This window comes from Paroedura picta, chromosome 5 (genome assembly GCF_049243985.1).
Source record: "Paroedura picta isolate Pp20150507F chromosome 5, Ppicta_v3.0, whole genome shotgun sequence".
Taxonomy (NCBI): domain Eukaryota; kingdom Metazoa; phylum Chordata; class Lepidosauria; order Squamata; family Gekkonidae; genus Paroedura; species Paroedura picta.
Genome location: NC_135373.1, coordinates 17,020,595 through 17,046,318, shown reverse-complemented (window position 1 = coordinate 17,046,318; position 25,724 = coordinate 17,020,595). Strand labels below are relative to the sequence as shown.

At 47.7% G+C, this 25,724-nt stretch overlaps 1 protein-coding gene across 1 annotated transcript in view; it reads left to right on the top strand.

Annotated features, from left to right (window-relative positions):
• TMEM145 (transmembrane protein 145) overlaps nucleotides 1–24,366 on the top strand; it is a 41,225-nt gene extending 16,859 nt beyond the window's left edge. Inside the window, exons 5-15 of the mRNA XM_077336694.1 lie at nucleotides 337–438; nucleotides 537–621; nucleotides 2,155–2,226; nucleotides 3,441–3,509; nucleotides 11,286–11,366; nucleotides 12,720–12,798; nucleotides 14,882–14,975; nucleotides 15,733–15,905; nucleotides 17,312–17,432; nucleotides 20,387–20,590; nucleotides 23,138–24,366. Coding sequence (XP_077192809.1) covers nucleotides 337–438; nucleotides 537–621; nucleotides 2,155–2,226; nucleotides 3,441–3,509; nucleotides 11,286–11,366; nucleotides 12,720–12,798; nucleotides 14,882–14,975; nucleotides 15,733–15,905; nucleotides 17,312–17,432; nucleotides 20,387–20,590; nucleotides 23,138–23,359 — 1,302 coding nt within the window. The 3' untranslated portion in view covers nucleotides 23,360–24,366. The remainder of the gene's footprint in view (nucleotides 1–336; nucleotides 439–536; nucleotides 622–2,154; nucleotides 2,227–3,440; nucleotides 3,510–11,285; nucleotides 11,367–12,719; nucleotides 12,799–14,881; nucleotides 14,976–15,732; nucleotides 15,906–17,311; nucleotides 17,433–20,386; nucleotides 20,591–23,137) is intronic.
• Nucleotides 24,367–25,724: the final 1,358 nt, after the last annotated feature.

Here is a 25,724-nt window from a genome sequence, read left to right as displayed (position 1 = left end):
AACCTACTTTTTATATTTAAAAACCCATAAAATTGAAATTTTGAATTCTGCACCCATGGCCCATGAATCTACAGCTCTGCAAACGTAAGCATTGGTCAAAGATGCCAATTCTGGAAGATGTAACTGGGAGCAGTAGTCAAGTTGCTTGCCTTTGTCTTCCACTCCAGTATGCACCCCAGGGACTCCTGGGGTGTTCCCATTTGGATGAAACAAGCACTTCCTAATGGTCAAACTCTAGCCAAAAGGGGTAGGGGGGGGTAAAGGAGAAGGCATTTGGATGAAACCTTGTCCCTTGATTCTACATCCCTCTTCTGTCTTCTGCATGATCTCGCCCAGCTGGTGACGGAGAGTTCTGTGAGGTACCTGAGCTGTGCGAGCGGCCGGAGCTTTCGCTCAGTCCGTGAGCGTTGGTGGTATGTGGCGCTCAGCAAATGCGGGGTGAGTCCCTTCATTCCCCACAAGAGTTCAGATTCCATTGACCGTTTCGGGAGCACCTTTCCCAAGGCCACAATGACCTTTGTCCTCTCCTCCTGCAGGGCGATGGGCTGGAACTGGAGTATGAGATGATCCTGACCAACGGCAAATCCTTCTGGACACGTCACTTTTCAGCTGATGAGTTTGGTAAGTTCCCATCTGGGTTCTAGGGAAGATGGCAGGTTTGAGTGCAATGATGTAATGGTCACATTTTGCAAATGGTTCCCATTTATTTTTGTTGAGAATTGGTGGAGAATGAGAGAGAACCAGCCTGGGGTAATTGCAGAGACTCTCAGCTCTTTTGAGCTCAGATGCAAGCCAATGGGCTCAACCACAAAATGGCTGAAGTAGGAGGTGGAGGCAAGGGTGAAATGTCAGGGAATGAGACTATGCAGAACTCATACTGTAGCTCTTCAACATTCCAGTCAGAAGCTCTGTTTTAACTGGATGCTTTTAAAAATGAACGTATTGTTTAAAATATTTTATTTCATACGCATATAAGCTGAGGCACGTAATTTTACTACAAAATCTGGGCAAACCTATTGACTCTCATATAAGCCGAGGGTGGAAAATGCAGCAGTTGCTGGTAAATTTACATTAATTGAGGCACCAGTAGGAGAAATGTTTTTGAATACTTATTTCAAAGAAAAAACAGTAAACTAGCTCTGTAAGTGCAAAAAGGGCCAGCAAACCAGAGCAGAACAAGAGTACCCAAAGTTGGCAACCTATCACAACAAGTACAACAGCTATCAAACTGGGAGAATGGACTAACTACAGCTACAGTGCCCCCCCCAGAACAGAACACTGAAATAAAGAACTGTAAAATTCTGCGCTGAAAGAAAGAACCGTAAAAATCAACTTTTAAAAGAAACTTGCTTGCTATGGCTGCTTGTAGGACAACAACGTTTTTTTCCCTTTTGCCCCTCAGAAAAAAGAAGAAATAAACATTAGGAGAAACAGTAAATACTAAAGCACCCCCCAAATCCACCCCACCCCACCCACAGAAACCAAAAGAATAGTTTAGAAGAAGTAAAGGCAAAAGGAAAAAAAAAACATTGTTGTCCTACAAGCAGCCATAGCAAGCAAGCTTCAGCTTGCAGGAGGTTTGCAGAAGCAATGCAAGGATTGGCTGGCTGGAGCAGGCTTTTATTTCAATTACCGTATATATCCGCGTATAAGCCGAGGAGCACTTTTTCAGTGTGAATACTGTGCTGAAAAACTCGGTTTATACACGAGTATATACGGTATGTGTATTGCTCTCTCTAAGAAACTCATCTGTCAGTATGTATCAGATTTCCAGTGGCCAATCAGGGCCCCACCCAGCCCCACGCCCTTTTTGAAAACACTTGGCAAGCACTAGGAAAGGGGTCAGTGATTGCCATGGTGCCCAGGGGGCAAAGGAGTGCAGGACTGGCTGCTTAGAGAATAAATAGCTTTATAAAGAAAGGTGAGAAAAAGAGTCCTAACAGTCTAAATGTTATTACTCCCCCCCTTTGACTGCCAGGGAGGAAGTGTGCTCAATGGAGCAGGAAGTCTCCAACTGAGCCAATCACAGTACAGGAGGAGGTTGTTTGAAAACACATCTCGTTTGTTGCCCCCTGTAGGATATTCTTCATATGTTTTCGAATCATGCACCCTATAGGTTTCTTCCAATGACCTTTCCCCCTCTGTTCTTCTCAGGTATCCTTGAGACAGACATCACATTCCTGCTCATCTTTATCCTGATCCTTGTCATTTCCTGCTACTTTGGCTGTGAGTATTCAGGGGATCTTAGTGCTGAAACCACAGGCTTATGGGTGGCAACCATCACTGGATGAGTGATACACTTCTGCTCAGTGGAACAGGAAACCCTTTAACAAAAATTCTCAGCATCTGTTCAGGATTGAGAGTGAGGTCCAGTGTGCGGGATTTGCAAGTGTGGTCTTTGCTAGAGAAGGGGATGGCTCCCCCTCTCATGGCTTTCTGGAGACTATGCAAAACCTGAAATATTCAGTAGGGCTTTTCTATGTGGGCAATAGACTTGTGTTGTACTAAACACTTTACAAAGTTATTTGAAAAAATTATTAGAGACTGTGATCTATAGTGCTGTGTGTTGCTTGTCAAAATGAGGGACCTACTTTAGAGTTTTGCATCATTTAATGGGTTGTGTTAATGCTGACACTTTGCTCCACTTATGTTCTTCTGGTTGGTTCTACAATGCTAATCCCTGTGATATTGTTTGTATATGATTTATTACGGTACTTTACCAGAATGCAGAATATATACAGACAAAATAAATTAAAACAAAAGATAAAACAGGAAAATTCTAAGGAAATAACAATAATTTTAAAATTTAAGCCTGGATAATCTAAGAGCCTCTTGTGGCGCAGAGTGGTAAGGCAGCAGACATGTAGTCTGAAGCTCTGCCCGTGAGGCTGGGAGTTTGATCCCAGCAGCCGGCTCAGGGTTGACTCAGCCTTCCATCCTTCCGATGTCGGTTAAATGAGTACCCAGCTTGCTGGGGGTAAACGGTAATGACTGGGGAAGGCACTGGCAAACCACCCTGTATTGAGTCTGCCATGAAAACGCTAGAGGGCGTCACCCCAAGGGTCAGACATGACTCGGTGCTTGCACAGGGGATACCTTTACCTTTACCTTTTTAATCTAAGATACATTGTAAATTTAGCAAGTAGCACAATCTTTTGGCATATTTCCTCCAGATTCTTCCACATTCCTAATCTTGGTAGCCATGCAAGCAAATCTGGCTACTGCTGAAGTTCATTCATTATTTTTATCAGACAGCATTTTGTTAGGTCTAACAGCATTCTTCCTAATTAGTGGGAGAGACGTCATAAGGCAGACTATAAGTAATGGAAATAAAACAAACCAATAATATCCTATGAGGACCAGTGCATTGTGATTAGATGCCAGAGAGAGAGATCTCTTTTTCCATTTTCCTCCTGGTTTTGTATTTTAATCTCTTGCAGATCTGTTGAAGGGACGGCAGCTTCTCCACACTACATACAAGATGTTTATGACTGCAGCCGGTGTGGAGGGTGAGTCTGGTCAGAGAAGAAGCCTGTTGGGTAGGAGAGGAACCAGTTGGGTAGGAGAGGAACCAGAGAGGAAAGGAACCAATGAAGTCACTGAGTCCACTGGGTCAGTGGGTGCCAAAACTCTGTTGTGGAGGAGATGAGAATTCAGCCCCCTCTAGGATTCACACAAATCAGCTAAACCTGAATGCTTATTTGCAAAGTTGGAGTCCAAGGGTACCTTCAAGATAAGCAGAAGTTTAATTCTGGGCATAAGGTTTTGTGTGCAGGCAAACTTCTTCAGATACATTGAGACAGACTTCCTCAAGCCTTACATATAGGCAGGGGTGGGTGGGTGAAGGTTAGTTGCCAGGGACTAGTTAGAATCAAGAAGAAGAGTTGGTCTTTTACACCTCACTTTTCGCTACCCAAAGGAGTCCCAGAGCGGCTTACAAACACCTTTCTTTTCCTCTCCTCACAATAGACACCCTGTGGGGTAGAGAGAACTCTGAGAGAACTCTGCAAGAATAGTTCTCAGAGAACTGTAACTAGCCCAAGGTCACCCAGTTGGCTGCATGTAAAGGAGTGGGGAATCAAACCTGCCTCTCCAGATCACAGACCGCCACTCCTAACCACTCCGCCATGCTGGCTCACACGATGCAGAAATAACTGGGCAATAAGAACAGCTAAAAATTTAATTAAAGCATTTGGTGAGACCTTTGCTGCTATTCATAGGGTCTTACCAAGTGCTTTAATCCAATCTTAGCTACACATCACCCAGATACTTAGGCATCTCAACTTTAACTAGCCCTTCCTGGCAACCAACCACCTCCCTCTGCCTGCATGTAAGGCTGGAGGAAGTATCTGAATAAATGTGCATGCACACAAGTTTATACACAGAATTAAATTTTGTTGGTCTTAAAGGTGCTGTTGGGTTCCAACTTTTTTCTGCTACTTCAGACCAACATGGCAATCCTCAACTATACTGATTTTGCATCATTGATTTTGCAGGTTATAGGGAAGAGGCACAGAGCTATCTGTAGTACTGAATTCTGTTCTCTGAATTGTCCTCTCATCTTTCAAGGTTTTTTTTTTGGGGGGGGGGGAATACTGTTATAAAATCATTGGTTTCCCCTCCCAGAGATTTGCAAGTTGGTGACAGGTTTTAGGATTTCCCTTAAAAGTGCCCCTTCCAACTCTATGAGTCTATGACTATGACTATCACACTGGGGAACTCAGAGCCATTCCGCACAATGTTAATGCTGCTGAAGTCTTACCATTGTGTAACGCTATTTTTTTAACATTACGCACGACGTCGTACACAATCTGCAACACTCCTGCAACACTCCCACAAAAATCACTTTGTTGTAGCACTTTTCGGGAATCCACTTTTTGTCTCAATCACCATTTTTTCCCCTTAAACCGGTAAAAGCGAATAAGCGATACTTGCTCAGCTGAAATCCCTCCACAAGCAATTGTCAGTAAATTGTCCACAAGCAATTGTCAGTAAAGTTTCCGAGCACAATACAGCCCCCTGTTAGACACTGCCCATAATTTTGGCTAGAAATTGCAACTGGGGGGGGATTTTTTTTAACTTTAAGAGCGTGTAAACGATTAAGCGCCAGCTCCCATGCCAATGGAAAAAGGTCTTTCTGATACATCGAATGACCAAATATGCGTTGCTACAGGTGTTTTCGGGTTTTTAAAAAACAGTTTTTAAAGGGAAGCACGGACACAACAGTTAATTAGCTGTTCATCTTCGTGGCTTCTGTGCAGTCCCACATGGGTTCTGCGGAATCGCAGGCCTGCCACGGAGAGGAACTCGCAAGCTTTTATACATATAAAATTCTAGAAGCTCCCAAGAGTGCTCACCCCTCCCCTACAGAGGGTGACTTTCCCGCCCAAAGTCACATGATGTGGGAGGGGTTAGCACTCTCCCCTCAGTTCTTTTTCTGCCGCCTCTGAGAGAGGACTGTTCAGCAAGCTGAAGAGAAATTTCACCTCAGATTCAGAAGGAAGGCGAATGACTCAGAATTCCGATATTATGGGCCACTGTTTTAAATATTTGTGGCCTTGTTTAAATAAGTAATTAAAATAAATAAATATTTTTTAAAAAAGAGAGAGAGAGAATAAAGTGGGGTGAAATAGCCCCAAATGAAAAGCTGAGTCCTTCGCCTCTGTTCTGACAGGGGACAGTGCCTCAGCCTTGCTGCCAAACCACCCCGGAAGTCGAGGGGAGGAAGAGCAGTTTGTCTGGAAGTTCTCTGAGAGACGGCCTCGGCGCCTCAGACCTGCGAGGAGAGAGAGCGCCGGCGGCTGATTTATGGCCAACAGCCACCTCAGGTGTGCCCAGTGCCAGTCCCAGTGGTGCCTAATCGAAGGAGGAATCTGCCCTGTCTAGGGCTGCAGCTACCCCACTGGTGAAGGAGAGAGAGCCAGTGCGGATGATTTATGGCCAGCAGCCACTGTCGGTGTGCTCAGGGCCAGTCCCAGTGGTGCCTAATCGAAGGAGGAGTCTGCCCTGTCTAGGGCCACATCTTGCCCACTGGAGAAGGAGAGCCCCAGCGGCTGATTTATGGCCAGCAGCCACTGTCGGTGTGCTCAGGGCCAGTCCCAGTGGTGCCTAATCGAAGGAGGAATCTGCCCTGTCTAGGGCCACATCTTGCCCACTGGTGAAGGAGAGCCCCAGCGGCTGATTTATGGCCAGCAGCCACTGTCGGTGTGCTCAGTGCCAGTCTCAGTGGTGCTTAATTGGAGGAGGAATCTGCCCTCTCTAGGGCCACATCTAGCCCACTGATGAAGGAGAGAGAGCCCCAGTGGCTAATTTATGACCAGCAGCCACTGCAGGTGAGCTCAGTGCCAGTTCCGGTGGTGCCTAATCGAAGGAGGAATCTGCCCTCTCTAGGGCCTCTCGTAGCCCACCGATGAAGGAGACAGAAGAAGTTCGGCATCGGCCTGTTTATCGTTCGCATTTAGAGGCGATTTGTCTCCTTGATGCCAGCAGGCACCATTTCCTTGATGTCAAGATCTGCTGCTGCTGTCTGATTCCCAAGGGCTGCCTGGCACTGAGAGTCCTTGATCACGTAAGTCATGACTCCATGTGATGATAAATGTCATAATTTGGTGCCAAGGGGTGCTGTGTTGACACACAACTCACCAATTTGTCAGCTCTCTGACAATGAGACCCTGAGCATGCTTGCCTCCATAGTATTGCCACCAAGCGCTGCTGCCAAGCATCAGCACCAATCATCGTTGCCCAGCAGTGCCACTGAGCATCACTGCCAAATGTCACCACAGACTGTGGGGAAATCCAAAGGACAGGCAATGGTGCTCTCCCCCTGTCCCCAACTTTGAGCGTCAGCTCTGCAAGTAAGCTCTGCCCACCTTCCCAACACCCAGGAAAGATTGGGAAAGAGATTGGACATGTGGTCCTAGGCTATATAGATGCCATTACCTGCTGCCACCACAAGTGAATCTTTGACACAGTTGCTGGCAAAGGATCTGAGATCATCTCAGAACTGATTTTTATAAAAGCAAGGGTATTATAGCCTTCTGTCTACAGAGGCCCTGAGTAAACTTGCATTCACACCTGCATTAGCAGAAAAACAGGATGTTTAGACTCAGGAGGAAAGGCTCTTCTTATTTTGGATTGTTTTAAATTAGAGCCACCTCCATCATTTGGATGTACAACCAGCAATGATTAGATCTGTTTGTCACCTTCCTCCCTCCCCGCTTTTTGAAACTGATGGAAGGAAAATATATTTTATGACGCATAGGGGATCCACTGGCATAGTGGCAGTACAACTCAAATGTGGAGAGTGGCAATTGAATGCTTCAGGAAAGGGGGCAAAAAGCCACAATACGGTAATGCCAGCCTATATTGTAATGCATCATCATTCTTGGCTAATCATTCCCCGTGGTTCCCTGAATAAGGTCTAAACCTGGGGGGTTTTCCTTTTGATGGTAAACATTTAGTGCTCAGACATATGAGATGCTTGGGCACATAAAGAAATTCATATTGACAGCCAAAATATTGGCAACGGTAAGCATGCAGGTTCCCATAGTCAGGATCTTCTTTTATCCTGATCAGATCTACCAAACAATCCCGCCCACTCAAATGCAGCTGTGCACCCCTCAAAATAAAGGGTAAGGGGATGCTACGAATGGAAATTCTGCTTAATCCCCAGGGAATCTGCAGCCCCAGCATTGGGGGTCCTTTGTATATTTTCTGGAAACTTATCCTATTGTTCCCATGTTTGGGAAACAGTGATAATAATAATAATGTTTTTGTATTTGTATATTTATGATGCAGAGCATTTGGTGTAGCCTCCGTTTGGCATCCACCATTCCTGATCGATGAAGTGGCAGCCATCCTTAGAGACAGTGTTGCTGTATACCTGTATATATAGATATATATGTGTGTGTGTGTGTGTGTGTATCCATCCTTCCGAGGTTGGTAAAATGAGTACCCAGCTTGCTGTGCGGTAAAACAGTAATGACTGGGGAAGGGAATGGAAAACCACCCTGTGTTGTCTGCTGGGGGAACACTGGAGGGCATCACCCCAGGGGTCAGACATGACTCGGTGCTTGCACAGGGGATACCTTTACCTTTATGTATATAATAGTCCTAAAGAGTGTAGGTGAAACAGCTATCCTGTATGTTGGGTGACATACTAAGTACAGAGAGATTGAGGAGTTCATATGTCATGAACAAGAGTCTCCCTCATTTGTCAAAAAGCTTATGGTCTGCCATAATCACTCTTAAGGGCACTGGCTTCTTACATCCATTCCTGCATTTCTACATAATGCTTTTTATTATGTTTATAATGTGTTGCTTTTTGGTCTAGTGTCTGCAACTTGGTTATTCCCAACTTATATTGCAACTATAGTGGATCACATCAGGCTGTATAGTTGCTATGTGTATCCCTATTTCAGTGACTGGATGGTCAGGCAGGTTCCCTTTTGTATTTGAATTCAGTCTTCAGTGAGCCTTGGGCATGCTGTCCAAGTTGTGGGTCTGCAGCATCTGTGCTCATTCCCTATTGAAATGTGGCATTTATGGATCTATTTCACAATGTTTTTTTCCATTGAAAGGACTACTGAGGCTATCCCTCTGGAAAACAGATTTCCACCCCCTGGGGGGTGGGTGAGGGGAAAAAAACAAAAACAAAAAAGTAGAATCTTTAAGGAACACCTTTGGTTGAAACTCCCTATTCCTTTGACTCTCCTGAGGGCTCTGATATAGTGATCTTCCACTTTCTCCTCACAGTGACCCTGTGAGGTAGGATAAGTTGAGAAAGAGTCACTCTGCAAATTTCCATGGCAGAGTGGGGATTTGAAGCACGATCTCTAAGATCATACTCTTACACTCATCACATTGAATCTCTAGTAGGGGATACCTTGATACTATCTCCTCACAGTTGCCTTGTTATTTGACTGTGGAAAGCGTTGTACTATTATTGTCTGAGTACCGGGTCAGAACATCTATTTAGACTATTAATAAGACTCAAAATTCAGAGCTATTAATGTGTCTTTGATTCTTTGTTGTGCAGGATTCAAGAACAGCAGGTCCTGTTTGCCTACAGATGACTCCATGGCATAAACCTATATGAATTACTATGGTGGAAACAGGCTACCTGAGGTTATGTTACAGTGCTCAGGTTCTGTTCAACATGTCTCTGTCATCTACATGATGGGAAACCTCAGTGTGCTTTGGTGCTAGCCTCAGCGCATATATTGGATTGATACAGGGAAGATTAAGCAATGATTGCGGTCACATATGAGTGTCAATAATGGACACTCCAAACATAGTTCCTTTTTTGCTGCAAGAAGCAGTACAGGGTACTCATTTGCTACTGGAATCAATGCATGTTGTGCTCTGGGGTATCAGTGGGTTCACAACCCACTGGGGAAACCTTTCCATTCTTCATTAACCTTCTTCTTCCCTTGCAGGATTCCTAGATATGGTATTTGAAAGTTCTAACTGGACAGTGTACACTGCATTTCTGAAGCAACCTGTAGACCAAGTGGAGTGTGTTTCCTACTGCAAGCATACAGGTTCATTGCCTCTCTGACAGAGCCAGAATTCCTGCATAGAGACCTCCACCATCACCTAGTGCTCAGGCAATTCCGACTGATAGTTCGTCTGCTATTCCTGGCTGGTGGTTAATATTTAGGGTCTTGAGGGCGTGGGTGGTAAACCACAAACCCTCTTCTACTTGTTCTATTGGTGTAGATGGAAATGTTTCTAGATCAGGATAGCAAGATGTTAGCAACTCAACCGTTAAAAATGCATTTGTGAATCTGCCTTTTCTTTGATTCATTGATTGACAGATTTATGTATTACAGTACATCCTTTTTGGATGGCCGTGGATTCAGCCTGAAGGTTGGAGGAAACGTCTACCTTATCTGATGGCCCTCTCTTCTCTAAGATTTCATCGAGATGAGTAGTATTAAAACCGAACATGGTTTTTCTTCCCCAAGTGATTTCTAAGTTACTCCTGACTTGACACCTGGTTCTGAAGCAGAGAGGGCTATGTGTATGGGATATGTTTGGTTAAAAAAACCAAACAAGTAAATAATGGAATGGGCTGATCCAGGCAATGTAGAAATCGTTACTTGCCTTACTGATCCATGAATGTGTAGAAGGGCCTCAGTACAGATATTACCATGTTGAATGATGTTTCCATAAACTGACAAGCTTTGCCTGAAGTAGATGGCCCTATTGGTATCTCTCTGAATTACATGTTCTCAGAGTTTTTTTCTGCAGTCTTCTTGCCTGGATTGCCTCTAATAGACATCTGCAGTGGAGTGACCTGATCAATGATCCACATTTGTCCACCACTTTGTTATAGATGTCAACTCCTGGAGAGAGGTTCTGTGGGTAGAGTGGATTCAATCCATTTTCTGCTATGTAAGCCCACACCCACCTCCAGGGTGCGTGATCTTGCTAGTCTCCCATGTGGGACTGCACAGAAGCCACGAAGATGAAAACAGGGTTGCACTTACCTGTAACTGTTGTTCATCGAGTGGTCTTCTGTGCAGTCACACAACCCTCCCTCCTTCCCCGCAGTGGGCCGCTGATAATGGATTCACTTGCCTGTTCCGGCGGCAGGAAGGAGAACTGAGGGGAGAGTGCTAACCCCTCCCACATCATGTGACTTTGGGCGGGAAAGTCACCCTCTGTAGGGGAGGGGTGAGCACTCTTGGGAGCTTCTAGAATTTTATATGTATAAAAGCTTGCGAGTTCCTCTCCGTGGCAGGCCTGCGATTCCGCAGAACCCATGTGTGACTGCACAGAAGACCACTCGATGAACAACAGTTACAGGTAAGTGCAACCCTGTTTTCTGTTTGATTGACGGCCAGGGGCAGGAGGAAGCACGGAAAAATATCGCCTCCTTTGTTGTGATTTCGGCGAGACCGGAAACTTGTGTGTTACGAGAACAGTGTTAGTGGGAGAGCCTTTTTTCCCGATAGAAACGGCTGTGTGTGTTACCGAGACCTGCTGCTATTGATTGCAGCGCTTTTCAATAGCATTCAGATTTAGCGACATTGCCTGTTGTGCGGAATGGCCCTCAGTTTTTGAGACGAGGTTTGATTCTGCATCCAGTACTGAATTCCACCTTGTGGATTTATGGGATACCCATGGCATGCTGAAAGGCCACAGGTGCTAGCTAGTGGCCTGGTGTGGGTTTTCCCATGGAAAAAGATTTTGATAAGTGTGAGGCTACCACGGAGAAGGCCCTGGGGAGGATCTAATAGAGTGGACTCATCACAACTGTTCTTTTTTCTCCTTTTCAGTGCTGAGCCTAATGTTCTTTTGCATATACTGGGGACAGTACGCAAGTGATGGCATCGGTAACGGCAGCCTCAAGATCCTGGGTAGGTGTCAATGAAAATCTCCTCCCCCCCAAGGTGTCTAGCAGCAGAGTGTGATCAAGAGTGCCTTGTGGTGTAATTTAGACATATGGGGGTCCTCCCATTTTATCCTCATGGCAGCCTTGTTGGGAGGGGGTCCAGTGGCTGTCTCTTGGCCTTACCTAAGGAATTTGGGCCTGATGCTGCTTAGTCCAGATCTGGGCTGGGGTGCAGCATGACACTCACCTTGTAAAAGGTGCAAGCCCAGATTCTGCTAGGTTGCCTGGTCCCTTGTTGGCCACTGGCAAGAGATAGGGGGCAAGTTGCCAGAGCAAGGCTGGGAAACTGCTAGAGATTTGGGGATGATGCCTGGGGGGGGGGGGAAACAGGGACCTCAGTGGGGTACAATGACAAGGAGTCCAGTCTCCAAAGCATCTGTGTTCTTCTGGGGGACTGATCTCTGTAGCCTGGAGATAAGCTGTAATTCCAAGGGGATCCCCAGATCCCACCTGGAGACTGGCATCCATATGGGTCAGCCACGGATTTTAAGCCCCAACCCCCAGCTGAACATGACATCCTGTTCCAAGCATCATGCTTAACTTTACAGTCAAACCCTTTCTAAGTCCTTTGCAATCCATTGCTGTAGAAGGGAGTAACTCTGATTAGGATGGCCTCATTCGCCACAATTGGGTGGGGTGTGTATGTCAGCATTCACTGCGGTTTATCTGGGAAGAAATCAATGCTGTTGTTGTTTTGCACCAGTACATTCCACCCAATTGTTTTGACTAGAAAAGGGGTGGGCAAACTGTGGCCCTCCAGATGTCCATGGACTACAATTCCCATGAGCCCCTGACAGCATTTCCTGGCAGGGGCTCATGGGAATTGTAGTCCATGGACATCTGGAGGGCCACAGTTTACCCATCCCTGGTCTACAAAATGAGTCCAAGCAAGTCAGTCCCTTTCCCCATCCAAAGGCAAGCCAGTTACTCAACATTGTTTGCCTGCATCTTTTTCAGCCCTTTCTTGTTGTGTTTCTTTGCAAAGCACATGTTCTTCAGGAACTTGGAATCAGCCCCCTTCAGAGATTCATATCTATGCGACCTGGCCCTTTCTGTGCCATTAGTGAGACTGGTTGCGAGTGGTGTGGCTCTTGGACTTGGCCATAGTTTAAACCTCCACCTCTAACGCTGCTTTACAACTAGAAGAGCTAAATCAGTGGGTTTTGATGGCCATTCCTTGTCATTCTTTTTAGTACAACCCTCTCTCCCTCCATGGGTGCAGAATGTCCTGCCTAGGCCCCTAGACCACCATCCCTTATCCCAGAAGGACCCAAAATCTCTAGGCTCATCTGACTTCTCTCTCTCTCTCTTTCTCTAGCCAAGCTTCTCTTCTCCGTCAGTTTCCTGATCTTCCTCCTGATGCTAATTCTTCTGGGAAAAGGATTTACAGTCACCAGGTACCTGCACAGCTGAAGAAGTGGGGAGGGGGGCAGATCATTTGATGGGGAGTAGCATTCCTGGCTGCCAGCTGCTTGGTTGGAGAGCAAAGTATGCTGACAGAGAGCTATCCAGCCTGTAGGGTATGATGTGCAAGTTTGTGGCATTATGTGCAAATTTGTGTCACCCAGCTGCGTATTACGTGCATTTGAGGAATCCAACTGTGTATTACGTGCAAGTTTGTGGCATTATGTGCAAATTTGTGTCATCCAGCTGCATATTATGTGCAAGTTTATGGCATTTTTAAAATGGAAAAGCTTCGGGAGAGGGGAGTTTCAAGCAGAGCAAGGATGGGGAGAAAAAAGGTGCATAACTCTTTTCTTCCCACTGTTTCTGTTCTGCCAGCCAGTCCCTGGCAGATCCCTACCCCTTAACAAGGCTCCCAAGGCACACTTGCTAGTGTCAAAATCTCTTTTGGAACTCTGCAAGGAGACAGAGTGTTTGCAGTGGTGAGTCAGGCAGAGAAAGGCCTCCCCGGGGGCACTTCTCTGGTTTGAACAGCCCTTTTTCCAAAGCTGTTTTCAAAAACGGGTCAGCAGTGTATCGTTAGTACCAGAAGCTCCTTCAGCAAGCTTGAGACAGCAGGGCTAAGAGGATTGCGTTTTGTGCTGTGTAGTTGAAAACTTGCTGCACCGGCAAGAATATTGATGGGGTTATAATCAAAGCGTGGTAGGATGCATTTCAGCTGGTGATGGGAGGGGGGGGGCTTATGAGATGCAGGATTTTGCAGACGGATGAAGAAGCTGTCTATTGAAACACACAACTTTTCCCTTGTCTCCTGGCTACCCTGCTGCTACCAGGGGCTTTGGCAAAATGAATATGGCATGAACTGTGGAACAAATATCACTGCTAAACTGGAAATCTCCGCATGTTACACCTCTCATCTTGCTCCCCTATTGAAGGCTGCTGAATGGTAACCCGAGTAGAAAGAACTCACAGCTTTACGGAGGTTACTGGGGACCGGGCCTTTAATGAAGTCTCCAATGCAGCCTTCTTCAACTTCAGGCTTCAAGAAACCATGAAGTCGCACGATTGTGCATAATATGGTTGGGAAGCAAAGCTGTGGACATGCCCATCTGGAGCCCCCTCCCCTTTCCCACTCTTTCCAGGCCCATCATTGGCCGTTTTGGGACGAGGGTCAACCTCAGTGGTTCTCAACCTTTCTGATGCCACGGCTCTGTTTGGGTCACCAAGGCTGCCTCGGCGACCCGAATGGGGTCGTGGCATTAGGCAGCAGCCGCTATGGCGCGACCCCTGGGAAAAGGGTCGATCAATCCCTAATGGGGTCCCCAGGTTGAGAACTGCTGCCATATATGGTCATATCACCTGATAAGTGTTTTTAATTTTTTTAAATATATATAAAAATAATTAATTCCCACCCATTCAAGAAGGGTTTCAGGAAGACATGAAACCCCAATTGAGCCTGCTCCAGTGGAACAAAATCCCTTATCTGTGTATTTCTCTGTGTGTTGTTTGGAGGTTGGAAGACGTTTTTGGCATGGCGAAAAACTGACAACCCCTTTGATGGGCTGTTCTCGTTCTCGAGCAAAGAGACGGGATTTGTTAGCAGCAGGGTTATAGGGTTATAGTGGGCAGTGGTTTTGTGAAGAAGAGCTGATGAGATGAGAAGTGGAGCACGCGGCTTTGTCCCTGGGCTTGGGAGATGCTGGAATGTCATTTCTTTGAATTTGGTTAAAGGCAAAATTTGAGGAAAGGATATTGGAGATGGCTGGCTTCCAGTTGAGGGTATGGGGGAGTGTACTTTGGTGGCATGGAAAATCGGGTTTCAGGGTGGTTATGGACCCAAGAGCATCAGAAGAGCCCTGCTGGATCAGACCAGTAGTCCTTCTAGTCCAGCATTCTTTCCTCTACCAGAGGACTCCTTTTGTGTGAGGAAAATCTTGCTCCATGGTGGAGGAACACTTGGTATCCTGGAATTCAAATTGGCAAAAGGGAGCTGCAGGAGTCAAACCAGAATTTAGAGGAAATGTCTCAAGAGGTTCATGGCGCAGCACTCCAATCATATTAACCCCTTTCTTGCAGGGGTCGGATCAGCCACACGGGATCTATCAAGCTCTCAGTGTACATGACCCTCTACACGATTACACACGTTGTTCTCTTCATCTACGAGGCAGAGGTGAGTGCTTTCCCCTGTGGGCCCAGGTCCTTTTGGGAACCCTTCTGTTCTACCATTGTTTTCTACCCTAGGGAGCTTTCCGTTTGGGAGATCAGGGACTTCCACTTTTAATTATTCATTCTTTTAGAAGATGTATGCATTAAGAACCTCAGAAGAGCCCTGCTGGATCAGACCAGTGGTCTTTCTATTCCAGCATCCCGTCTCCCAGAGCAGCCAACCAGTTCCTCTGGAGGGCCAACTACACGGTAGAGAGGCTGAAGGCTTTATCAGAACCTCAGAAGAGCCCTACTGGATTAGACCAGTGGTCCATCTAGTCCAGCATCCTGTCTCACATAGTGGCCAACCAGTTCATGTGGCTGGCCAACAACAGGGCACAAAGAGCCAAGGCATTCTCCTGATAATGACTCATCCTGGTGCTGCTATTCACAGGCCAACTGCCTCTGATCGTGGTGGTTCCCTTTAGTCCCCCTGGGTAATAGCCCTTGATGGACCTGTCCTCCATGAACCTGTCTAATTTGTTTCTCATCAAGTCCTCTTATTAATGGAACAGGAGTGCCTTTTCCTCTCGAATCTCTGGAAGGCCTTCCCATTTTCTGGGCTTCAGGGAAGACGCTCGTCTTCTGTATCCATGGAGAATTGTGCTTCCATTCCCCAGCCCTGAATAGCCTGTGGTGGGTTTTTCTGCTGTGATTTACTTCTCCCTTGAATTGCTGCTTCTACCATTGGCTCACCCACTTCCTTCCCTCCTTGGGCTCAGTTCTTTGACCAGGCACAGGTGCTGTACACTTATGAGTCGCCAGCTGGGTACGGCCTGATTGCGTTACAGTTTGTGGCTTACATCTGGTTCTGCTATGCCATCCTGATCACCCTCAAGCAGTTCCCAGAGAAGCAGCCCTTCTATGTCCCCTTCTTTGCAGCTTATACCCTCTGGTGAGTGAATCTAGACTGGGGCTACCACTGGCAAGGGGGCAGTCTGCTGGATGAGCATGTGAATCTGCCTGAAACTATTTCAGACCCTTGATTAGCAGCTCCAAGGCTGAGGTTTCTGCCTGGTCCTTTTAATTAGAAATGCCAGGGATCAAATCTGGGACTTTCTGCATGTCACGCAGATGCTCTGCCACTGAGCCAAATAAATAACTTTATTCCAGGCTAAGAACATACACATGTGAACATGTGAAACTGCCTGCCTTGGTCCATCGAATTCAGGATTGTCTTAAGACTGGCAGTGGCTCTCCAAGGTCTCAGGCAGAGGCCTTTCTTATCACCTCCTGCCTGGTCCTTTTGACTGGAGATGCTGGGGATTGAACCTGGGACCTTCTGCATGCCAAACAGAGGTTCTGCCACTGAGCTCCAGAACAGGTGGGAGGTGACAGAAAACAACCTGGAGAACTGTTGCTCTCTAGACGTCCATGGACTACAATTCCCATTAGCTACTGTTTCTCCCAACATGCACCTTTATTTATATAAGTCCAGCAGCACATTTAAGACCAACAAAGTTTAATTCTGGGTATAAGTTTGGTGTTCATGCCTTGCTGGGCAAAAGCCTCAATGGACCATGCCCACTTTTTAAAAGCACTTGTTGGGTGTCAGGAGGCGCCATAGTGCTCACAGACACTGTTTTGAGGGACCTGTGCCCTAGAGCAGTGGTCCCCAACCTTTTTATCACTGGGGATTGGTCAACACTTGACAATTTTACTGAGGCCCGGGGGGTAGGGTAGTCTTTTGCCGAGGGATGTCACCACTGCCTGAGCCCCTGCTCCGCTTGCTTTCCTGCTGGCACCCCTGACTTCCCGCCGCCTGCTGGGGGGCACTGCCGGCAGCAGCTGCACAGTGCCACACAGTGCCATGCCGAGGGGGAGCCCCAGCTATGGCGGCCGCTGGAGAGCACCAAAGGTGAGCTGGCAGCAGAGTGGCATGGCAGCTCCCGAGGCAGTAGCCGGGGAGGATGAGGAGGACCCGCGGACCAGTACCGACTGATCCACGGACCGGTCCCTGTCCCCGGACCAGGGGTTGGGGACCGCTGCTCTAGAGCAAATGCTGGCAGGGGCTCATGGGAATTGTAGTCCATGGACATCTGGAGGGCTGCAGTTTGACTACCCCTGCTCTGGAGTCTTTTGCAGACGATAATACTCCCAATATACACCATCATGAGATGGGGATACTTCCTGGGTAGCTGGGGAGGAGGGTAGCTGACTTCAAAAAGAAGCAAGGGTAGAGGTGTTTTTCCACTCCCAGAAAGGAAAGTTGGGAGGTTTGTGTTAGCGAAAAGAAGTGTGTGTGTGTAGGGGAGGAGAGGGCAGCTTGTGTGGCAAGACAACCCTTTTTTCCTCTTGCAGGTTCTTCGCTGTTCCCGTCACGGCCCTCATTGCCAACTTCGGCATCCCCAAGTGGGCACGGGAGAAGATCGTCAATGGCATCCAGTTGGGCATCCATCTCTACGCCCACACAGTCTTCCTGGTGAGGATTCCCACCACCCTCCTGAGTTGTCAGGGTAGAAAAATTTTGTGCCGTCTCCCCAGGAACTTGCCTGAGAAGGCTTCTAAAATAAAAACCATAGTGACAACATTGAAAAAATGAATGAAAGGGCAGTGTTCAAAAGAAACAGAAATACTTTTGTATCTCCCATTATTGCACACTTCATTCTCTGAGAGCAGCCCTTCTCAACCTTTTTACAATCGAGAAACCCCAAAAACATTCTTCAGGCTTCGAGAAACCAGAAGTGGCGTGATTGTGCAGAATATGTTTGGGAAACAGAGCTGTGGACATGCCCACCTGGGGGCCCCTTCCATCACTGGCCATGTTGGGAGGGGTGGGTAGGTCGACCATATATCGGCCAATAAATGATTTAAAAATATATATTAAAAATTAATTAGCTCCACCCATTTGAGAAACTCTTCCAGGGCCATCAAGACACTCCAGGGTTTCACGAATCCATGGTTGAGACAGCCTGTCTTAGAGAGAGGTCCCTTAGAAATGCAAAAAGGTGTGTCCCAGGTGTAAACTGCACGGAGCTTTTATTCCAACCCCAGATCGATTCAGTCCCTGCCCTCTACACAGAATGCGATTCTGTTTGGATTTTGGGCGATTTTAATTTTCCTTCTGCAGCAAGAAGGATTGATCCGGAGTGACCCTACCTTTATTGTGCGATATCTTAGACTGCTTTTAAGCCTGAATATCCAGCTTGGGGAAAAAAGCTCCGTGGTAGAGAACCTCTGATAGGCTACACCTGGTCATGTGACACGCTTGCCTTAAAGGAGAAGCCCCTAATTTCTCTCAACTTCTGTCGGTCCTGGATTTTTCCTCCCTCCTCTGCCTTTTTTGATCCTCTCCCCCTCCCCTCCAAGAAAAGAAAGATGCTCCCTGCCTGGCTCTCCCCCCCCCCCATTCAAGAAAAGAAAGAAAGAGGCTTGCCCCCCCCCACCTTCTGAGCCTCCCTTACAACGTGCAGAAGACTTTCCTGTTTCAATGGGGAGGGGGGGGAGAGAGGAAGACCCGAGTTAAAAGCGATCTGAATTCAACAGGATTGACAATGGAATAAAGAAAGTAAGTGCAGACTCTGCCCCAGTGATTCAAACTTCACTTCTACACATGACTTGTATATACACTTTTCTAACCTTTTGATGCTACCCAAAGTCAGTATTGTATGTTACCATTAGAGCAAGTCCTGGATGGAGCTTCTTTTTGTGAACCAGTTATATAGAATCATAGAATCATAGAATTGGAAGGGGCCATACTGGCCATGTACTCCAACCCCCTGCTCAACGCAGGATCAGCCCTAAGCATCCTAAAGCATCCAAGAAAAGTCTGCATCCAACCTTTGCTTGAAGACTGCCAGTGAAAAAGCTTGCTTTTGAAGTGACTTTCCTTTTTTTTTGGGGGGGGGGAAGAGTCCTCCTTTGAGGGGTTGGGAATAGGTAGAGCTAGGGGTAAGGAGCCTTGGTGGCTGGTAGAGGTGAGCTCTTCGGTGATCGCCGAGGTGCGAACCGTGCCAAAGCGTTCACCCCTAGAGTCTTTTGCAAACATGAGCTTCTGCTTTCAAAAGCAAACTTTTTTTTTTAAAGAGGATTGACAAAGGAAGTGAAAATAATCCTATATGAAATTGCCTCACCACTTCCTAAAAACATTGGCTGCACATCAGGAAGGTTGTTGGTGGGCACTTGCCACCCCTGGGCACCAGATTGGGGGCTCCTGCTCTGGAGTCTTTTGCAGATGTTTTGCACGTGTTTGGAAATGCATCTCTGCGAGTGTGAAGACTAAAAAACCCCATTAAAAATAACAAATGGAGAATCTATGATACTACAGTGATATCCCCTGCTTGCAGGGCACCATGTAGGGAACTCTGCTCAAGAATCTTGTGATGGTGTATATTTTCAAATGTAATTCTCTTGAGTGAGAGGAAAATAAAACCTTGAATCCAAAGTGGAGAATCTGTTCTGGGATAACTAAGGCAGCGTCCCCTGCCTGTGGGTCGTGGAGGGAGAAAGAGGAGCTTCTTAGTGTACTTGTGCACAGCGAACCTTACGTCTCCCTTATCCTTTAAAACAGCGGTCCGCAACCTTTCGGCTGCCACGGACCGCTGCTCCGGAGAGTGGGGAGAGGGCGGCCCGGGGGCCCGCGCACGCGCGGCAGTCCCAGCGCAAACTCGCGTGTGCGAACTGCTGCGCACGCGTGTTTGTGCCTGGTAGGGGTGCAAACATGCATGCGCGGCAGTCCGCGCACGCGCGTTTGCGCTGCCGCCATGCCGGCAGCCGTAGCTTCGCCTCCCGGCCCCTCCGGGCCGCCAGCAAATAGGCCGCCAAAGCGATTATCTTGTGGCTCGGCAAGCTTCTCTTCCCTCCCCCGCCCGAAACAAGAAGCTTGTCGGGCCACAAGATAATTGGCCGCTTCGACGGCCGATTTGCTCGCGGCCTGGCGAGCTTCTTGCTTCGGGTGGGGGAGGGAAGAAGCCGCGGCTGCCGGCATGGCAGCGGCGCAAACGCGCATGCGCGGCACGCCTCCGGGCCGTGGACCGCAGGTTGGGGACCACTGTTTTAAAAGGCTTCCTCAGGAGATGGTGGGTTCTTATTTGGAAGTTTTAAAGTAGTGGCTAGCTAATTTTGCAAACTTAGGCAGACTGTGAGTGGGTTTGTGTCTGAGCTTGGCTCTTGTGTCCCTTTCTTGCATGTTCAGGGAAATGCTGATCGTCACTTTGGAATCAGAAAGTGAATTTCTTCCAGACCAGACTGGCCAGGGATTCTGGGGTTGGGGGGTCAGGGCATCATCTGGGCATGGAATTGGGGTCACTGTGGGTGGGCAGATAGTTGTGAATGTCCTGCATGGTATAGGATTCGATGACCCTGGAGGCCCCTTCCAACTCTATGATTCTCAGATTCTATCCAGCCGCCAGCTTGATGTTTCTGTCGTTCCCTCAGATAATGACCCGTCCCTCGGCAGCCAACAAGAACTTCCCTTACCACGTGCGGACGTCGCAGATTGGGATTGTGGAGGAGGCAGCTGCTGGGGCCAAGTTCCCCCACCACGTATACGGCAACGTCACCTTCATCAGCGACTCGGTGCCAAACTTTACGGAGCTTTTCTCCATCCCCCAGAGTACAGGGAGCAGCAGCGCCAGCAATGTGAGCCCCTTCAGGGTCAAAGGCAGCTCCGGGTTTCCCCTTCTGCTCAGGGCCAACTGCACTCTGCTTTTGCTTGCTTTAGAGTCTGCAGGGAGAAGGCTATTGTGTTTCCTTTCCAGACGCTTTGGTGGGTACCAGGAAGGGTATTGGTAGGTGTCATGGTGCCCGTAGGCACCATGTTGGGGACCCTTGTTCTAGAGCAGGGGTAGGCAAACTGTGGCCCTCCAGATGTCCATGGACTACATTTTCCATGAGCCCTGCCAGCATTAGGAATTGTAGTCCATGAACATCTGGAGGGCCACAGTTTGCCTACCCCTGCTTTAGAGTCTTTTGTAGATGAAAATAGCAGCTTGGAGTTTGCCAGGAAGTCGAGTGTGGGGCAGTCTGTATAAAGGCACTGCTGTGTCCACGGTAGGCCTTGGGGAGGCACGCACAGTCTAGATTTGGCTGCCCATTAGCAGTATACCAAAGAGCAGCAGCAGCACCATCTTGAGCAGTGGGTAGAGTCATCTGGCACATGGAGACTAGGATCTTGGGCGATCCAAGCTTGGATCCCAACTTCTGCCACGGACACTCACTGGGTGACCTTGGCCTAGCGCATAGAGCTGTTGTTGGGAGCGAACGGAGGAGGGGACGACAGTGTTCTAAAAGTTGCCGAATCCCTATGGCTATAAATTGACCCATGTCAATGCAGAGTGACACCCATGTAACTCCTGTGGACTTTGAAAGGCTGCCAGTCTGCTTAGAACAGACCATGGGGTCAATCAGAGAACCACCCTGTCTGGTCACGGCTCCCCATGTGAGCCTTCCAAACCCCACCCACCTTGCCGTTCATCCTGTTGTCTCAATGGGGCTCTGCGTGAACTCCCTTGCCTCTTCTCCTCCTTTCCACAAACAGTGGATAAAAGCTGTTCCCTTCTGGACTAGGAGCAAGACTGCCTAATTTGCTCCTCTTGAACTTCTTTAGGCATGCCCCTAGGTCAGGGGTGGTCAAACTGCAGCCCTCCAGATGTCCATGGACTACAGTTCCCATGGGCCCCTGCATTCTGTGGGATGGTAGCTGAATTCCATAAGCCCCTGCATTTGCTGGCAGGGGCTTATGGTAATTGTAGTCCATGGACATCTGGAGGGTCGCAGTTTGACAACCCCTGCTCTAGGTGGATCTTTCGCTTCAGCCTTCTCCACCTGAGAAGCATTATCCCTCTGTCCACCGGCCAAAATAGCTGATGATCTCAGGACATGATTCTCTTGTCTTCATCTACTTCACTTTTGGATCTCTCGTTGTCCCAAGAAGGGCCATTACATCCCTCCTACTTTTTGACATGTACCTGAAATGAGCTTTCACTGATGAAAGCTCTTCTCTGATTGATCATAGAAGGGGTTCTAGGAGCCATCTATCTAGTCCAACCCCCTGCTCAATGCAGTATCAGCCTAAAGCAGGGCTGGCCAAACTGTGGCTTTCCAGATGTCCATGAACAGCATGTCCTGACGGACTCATGGGAATTGTAGTCTATGGACATCTAGAGAGCTACAGTTTGACAAGTGTTTGTCTAGCCTCTGCTTGAAAACTGCCAGTGAGGGGGAACTCACTGATTTGATGGCTTATCTGCTCTTAATGTAAAAATTTCCCCTATTATCCGGCCAAGTACCTTTCTACCTGTAATTTAAACCCATTCATATCTGTCATATCCTCTGCTGCCAACAGGAACACCTAGAATCGTAGAATAGAATCATAGACTTGGAAGGGTTGTCCTTGGTCATCTAGTCCAACCCCCTGCACAATGCAGGAACTCACAACTACCTGCCCACCCACAGTGACCCTGTTTTCATGCCCAAGTGATCCCTGCACCAAAAATCTCCAGAATCCAGACTGGCCTGGAGGGAATTCAGCTACCATCCCATAGAGGCAATTAGCAATTCCGTGGGCATGCAAGGAAGGCCCACAAGAGACAAACACTGGCACATCCCTTCCTGCCCACCCACTCAAAATCTGCTTAAGTTCATAAAATCAGCATTGTCCATGCAATGGTCCTACCATGTTTCTATTCTTTTTCTTACGTTCAATATAACATAAGAACTGTTTCTTGTTGTTTTTAGCATTTCTTGCTAGCCTAAGCTCATCCTAATTGTTAGCTTTTCTAACACTCTCCCTACATGCATTGATTATGTGTTTATCTTCCTCCTTGGTTATAAGGTCCTCATTCCATTTCCTAAACGAGCCTTTTTATCACTCAATTCTTTTGAAAGCTGTTGATGGAGCCACGCTGCTTTCTTTAGGTTCCTTCCAGTTTTCCTTCTTAAGGGAATTGTCTGCAGTTGTGCCTTCCATGTTTGTCAAATAAACTGCGGTTGGCACATGGGGTCACATGCTGGCCAGGTCTGGAGGTCTAAGCCTTGGGGCGTCTAAGCCTCTCTTTACCCACTTTGGTTTTCTTGCTTCTGGTTTATGAGGGGCTGGGGGAATGTGGAAAGGGGGTGTCTTGGGGTTTTCCCCCTTTTCCATTGACTATACTGACCGGGTCGTTCTGCTTCCTTTCTCCTGTCCAGCCTCGCAAGCAAGTGGAGGAGACGTCATCTGCCGACCACACCCTGACCCCCAGCTGCGTGGTCACCACGTCAGAGCTCAGTGGGACCCCCATCCTGTTGAAACCTTCTGCGGGGGGCGAGAGCCAGCCGCCCCCTTACCAGCTGCATGCACCCCAACTCCACCAGCACAATGGCTACACCGAATATTTTAGCATGCACACGACCGGTGCTCGGCCTGTGTAGGGGGCCTCCCGATTCCCTGTCTTTGGCCTCCTGTCCCTGGTTTCTCCTCTGATACCCGCCCTTTCCCCCCTAGCTTCCTGTACTCATCTTCTGTCCAGACTCATCAGACAGGCTGTTTGTTTCCAGCTCTCTCTGAAAATAATACAGAACCTCTTCTTTCCTGCGAACATGGAGAAGCCCTGCACCAAGGGAATCTGTCCTCCTCCTTTTTACAATCTCCCTTCCCACTCAAGGACAGTGGGAGCAAATCCTCCCCTCCTTAGTTATGTAATGGACTCCCTGAACCATGCGTCTCTTGTCTTTTTCTGCATGGGACAGTCTGAAGCCTTGGGACTGGTTCCCCTGGAGAGGGGAAGCCAGGAACCGTAGGGTGGGGCTGTGGCTCAGTGGAAGAGCCTCCACTTGACTGCAGAAGGTCCCAGGTTCAATCCCCGGCATCTTCACTTTAAAGACCAGGCGGTAGGTGATGTGAAAAACCTTTGCCTGAGACTCTGGAGAGCAGCTGCCAATCTGAACAGACCATGCTGACTCTGAGAGACTGATGGTCTGACTCCATATAAGGCAGTTTCATGTGTTATGTGTCTAGATGAACATGGGAAGTGGGTCTATTTTGTCTCTTCTTGGCTTTTCTCCATCCCCCCTTCAGCCAGAGAGAGGCCAGCTTCTAAGCTTGCATTTCCCTGTAGTGAATCTGACTCGAAGAAGGGCCTGTGGAACCTTCACCTTGGTCAAACAATGCTGTTTGAACAAAGATGGGAAAAGAAGAGACTGCAGACCCCAGATTTTGTCTCAAGTTTTTTTGGTATCCCTTTTCATGTTCCACTCTATGATGGCAGTGCTGCCGGGAATTCCCCGGCCCCTTCGGCAATAGTATCGCCCTGGCCCCCTTCTCGTGGCGATGCTGTGGGTCCTTTCCCCTGATGACGGTGATTTTCTGAAATCCACCAGAGTGGGTTGTTGGGGGGTTTTTTTGTTTTGCCAAAATAAAGAGGATTCTTGTGTTTCTATCTCATTGGGAAAGCGTGCGTCTCTTCTGGGGAACGAAAGAGAGAAAGGAGGAGGAGGAAGAGATACCACAGTAGGGGAAGATCTTAATCATCTTTTGGGCACCTGATCAAAGAGGCTGCTAACCACATCATCTGGCTTGGGCAGGAGAAATCAGTTGCGAAGCTTTCGAGCAGCATCAAGGCAGCACATCGTAGGGTCTCCAAAACCACTTGTCTGGTTTAGTGCCCCATGGATATAACAGGGTGAGTTGTCAGATATTTAGCAGTCATGGTGACCAGGCTGCTTTTGGTGGAGTGGGACTCTGACCCAAGTTGCGGAAACCTGCTTTCGTTCCCTAAGGGGAACAGAGAAGTTCCTAGCCACACACATGACTATCAGACACACGCTTAAATCGATCCCCTCGCTAGCAAACCTATTAAGGCGTCTGGGTCTAGAACAAGCTCATTAAACTCTGGTGATTCCCGTAGGCCTGCATTGCTGGAAGTGAACAGCGGCTGGAGGGGGGGGGGGAACTGTTCCCACTGCTGCTGGAGGAGCTCCTGGGAAGCTGGTTATTGCCGATAAATAGGGACATGTGGTTGAGATGCTGGGCACTGATTTCTTCCCCTCCCCAGCTGAGCTCCTAATTATTTCTTTATTGAATTCCATTGATATATACTCTGTAACCAGAGTTTTTCATGGTGGTTGAGCTTTCTGCTCACCATTGTGTGTTAGAGGAGTGAATGATACTGAGAGATGCTGTTGGTTTTTGTTGGGGTAGGGTTGGAGTTGGTGCTTTGGTAGATGAGTAGACAGGAGGGGGAAAATATGGTTAGTAATGAGAAGGTTCCTTCCTTCCCTCTCTCCCTCTTCCATTTTGATCACTTCTTCCCACCTAGTTTTCCATCCTTTCTCCCTCCCACCCTCCCTTCCCCTGTCCTTCCTTCCTTTCTCCCTCCCTCCCTCCCTCCTTCGTTCCATTTTTAGACCACCCTCCTAGTGGGCCAGCTAAGGGCTGTGTACAAATTATAAGTTAAACACAATACTTAAATACGAATTTGGATTTAAAATCAATTTAAAATAGGTAACAAACAAATTAAAATTCAAGATTAAAATTAGCAGCAACAATTTCTCCACAGAATGTTTGTTACCATTATCTCCCTAAAGTCAGGCTGGAGTTTTACAAATGGATACAAATGAACAGTAAAATGGAATAGGATGGAAGAGAATAGGTGGGGCCATAAAATAGGTAGTTGAGTAGTTAATTTTGGCTTCCAGGAGCAGATTGGTCCCAAGAATTATTCAAGGATGACAAACCTCAAATTTCACTCCAGATAGTGAAGTTCTGCATCCACGTGATTCAAGTCCACTAGAAAGA